This window comes from Montipora capricornis, chromosome 10 (assembly GCF_036669925.1).
Source record: "Montipora capricornis isolate CH-2021 chromosome 10, ASM3666992v2, whole genome shotgun sequence".
In the NCBI taxonomy this organism is placed as follows: domain Eukaryota; kingdom Metazoa; phylum Cnidaria; class Anthozoa; order Scleractinia; family Acroporidae; genus Montipora; species Montipora capricornis.
In genome coordinates this window covers 30,310,190-30,312,931 of record NC_090892.1, presented here as the reverse complement: position 1 = coordinate 30,312,931, position 2,742 = coordinate 30,310,190, and the positions used below count along the sequence as shown (strand labels likewise).

Below are 2,742 nucleotides of genomic sequence, written 5' to 3'. Positions count from 1 at the left end.
GTGGGCGGGCAAAGAGAGAGAGAGAGAGCTTGCGATCATGTCTCGTAAATTTGAATATCTGCGTCCAAAAAGTGGACGCGAAATGCTGATTGGCCAATTTGATCAGGCGATGACGTACAAAACATTCCGCGCCGATTACACAAACAAAAATGACGGACAGCGATGATTTCATCTGTAAAGCTTACGAGAATTTTTCATTACATTCGAAGTCTCCATTGAATTTAAGACTCGAACAGCGTTAGGCGGTGGAAGCTTTGCTTCAGGGCAGAGATGTCCTAGCTGTTTTACCGACAGGATACGGCAAAAGTATGATTTTCCAGGTTTATGTTGCCGCCTCTACTCTTAAAATGAAAGAGCATCAAACAGTTTTGGTCGTTTGTCCTTTGAGAAGCATCATCGACGACCAGATCGAAGAAGCAAAAGGTATGGGAATGTCGGCTTCGTCATTATCAGACGTCACTGATGATGAATTGAGATCAGCGAAGTTTCAGCTATTGTTTGCCCCAGCGGAGGAAGTAATTAACAACCGCTCTCTAGAAATATTAAAAGAAGATGGCACTGCACTTCATAGAAATTTGGCGGCTGTTGTGGTAGACGAAAGTCATACAGTGGAAACATGGACAGGAAAAAGGTAACTGAAAGCTATTTGCCATTATAATCAAAAAAGGAATTTGTACTGATCTGATATCTTAGTTGATTAGGTCAGATGGTAAACGCAATGCCGCTGCTATAGCTTTTCGCGAGGCATTTGGGAAATTATCGACCCTAAGATCGTTTTGTAAGCAGGGTAAGTTGTATGTTGTACGTTCATATTTTCAATTTCTGTATTATAAAACCTGCCACTAGACTTTCCCCTTCCTTCAAACAGCCATAATGTAAATACTTGAAAGTAACCTGTGAGCAAGGTCTCTCGCAAAGCTACTAATTTGAAAGATTTATTTACTGTATTCTGGACCATCTTAACGTTTTTCAGTGTTATCCACGTAAGATCCAGAAACCCTTTAAGTTTTACTATATCCTTTTTTCTTCTGATAGCTTATATGGTAGTAGAAAATACCATGTTACCCCTACAAGCCTTTAAGTTGACACATATCAGTCAACCAGCCTTATCAGTTTTTGTTTCTTCTTTAGGGTCTCCTATTCTAGCTCTTACTGCCACTGCAGATGGACAGACACAAAGTGTCATAATTAAAGAGTTGGAAATGAAAGAGGTGAAGAAGTTTTACGTCAGCCCAAACCGGCCAAATCTGCGCATATCAGTAGTGAAATGCAAGCGAGAAGAAATGTTTAAACATCTGGAATGGCTTGTTGATGTAATAAAGGAAAAAACAATCAACACCCCTAACACAATTGTATTCTGCAATGGAACTTTGAATGACATTGGTGCGGTCTTCAATTTTCTGTTGCTAAAACTGAGGGCAACAGCATATTCACCTGATGACAGCCAAGCATCACATAATTGTTTAATTGGTATTTACCATTCTCTTACTTAAAAATACAAAGAAAGAGTTGTTGAATCTTTCAAAAATGACGGAAAGATGAGGGTGGTGATTGCAAGTTCTGCTCTTAGCATAGGGGTAAACTTCCCAGATGTCAGGTATGTAATCCATTGGGGACCAACCCGAAATTTGCTGGACTACCATCAAGAGTCAGGTCGCGGTGGCCGAGATGGTAAGTTAACTCACATACTCATCATTTACCATGGACAGCAGTTAGCTTTCTGTGAAGAAGATGTAAAAACATTTCTAAAATCAGATGGTTGTTTGAGAGTGGAGACCCATAAGCCTTTTGACAGTCGGATAACATTTAGTACACCAGCACATGATTGTTGTGGAAATTGTGCCAAAAAATGCAAGTGTCCTGGAGGTGGATGCACTGTTGGAGGACCAGTCTTTGAATTGGAACCTGTGGTTAGTTTGTCACAACCCACATTGACCCGCCCTGTTTCTCCTAAAGACAAGCGAGACTTAAGAGAAGCTCTCAGTGAAATTGTTCAAGGATTAATTGAAACAATGGACTTGTTAAGTGATAACATTGACCCAGAGTATGCTGAACAAATAGCTGATGTACTTATGGAAAAAGCACATATTATATTTACAGTAATAGATGTCACAGATCATATTCCCTTATTTTCTTTACAGCATGCCTTAAAGATACTTGAAGTTTTTCATGAAATGTTAGAAGACATTACTAATCTTGAATTAATGGTGGATCTCTTTGGGAGAGAAAACCCCAATTCACCCTTACGTCTTCAGCCTTTAGAGTTTGACTTGCTTATGCAAAGTGACTCAGATAGTTCTGTTGACATGGAATAGGAGTTCATTTAAATGAGATCAATAAATTGGCTATGTTCTTTACATATCCTTAGTATGAAAAAGTATCAGACATAAGTTGCGAAAAAAATGAAACTGTAGTATTCTGTAATATTGTACATTTATATTTACGTCATTATTTCGTGTATATTTGTTGTGGTTTAAAAATATTTTCTTTGTTTATATAATCATTCACTGAAAAAATATGTCCATTAATGTTCCTAATTTGTTATAATATTAAACAAAGGAAAATCTAAATTGAACTGGTTTAAAAAATTTTGAACTAGGAAAAAATTTGAATACTATCAAACTGTTGTGAGGAGAAATTAAATGTTTACCATTCTTGAGGCTTGAGGGGTTAACATTTCCTGCAGCATCTGTAAAGGTGGTTATAACACTGCTTCCTCTGATTTTTACTTTAATATCATGG

At 37.6% G+C, this 2,742-nt stretch overlaps 1 protein-coding gene across 1 annotated transcript; it reads left to right on the top strand.

Annotated features, from left to right (window-relative positions):
* Positions 1–347: 347 nt before the first annotated feature.
* LOC138020650 (ATP-dependent DNA helicase RecQ-like) lies at positions 348–1,493 on the top strand. Its single transcript, XM_068867588.1, has 3 exons — positions 348–631; positions 1,036–1,043; positions 1,132–1,493. The coding sequence occupies exons 1-3, from the start codon at positions 348–350 to the stop codon at positions 1,491–1,493; spliced, it is 654 nt and encodes a 217-aa protein (XP_068723689.1).
* The last annotated feature ends 1,249 nt before the right edge of the window (positions 1,494–2,742 follow it).

What these genes read in the sequence shown, in the direction of transcription:
- LOC138020650 (XM_068867588.1), top strand. Translation starts at nt 348, where the DNA reads ATGAAAGAGCATCAAACAGTTTTGGTCGTTTGTCCTTTGAGAAGCATC.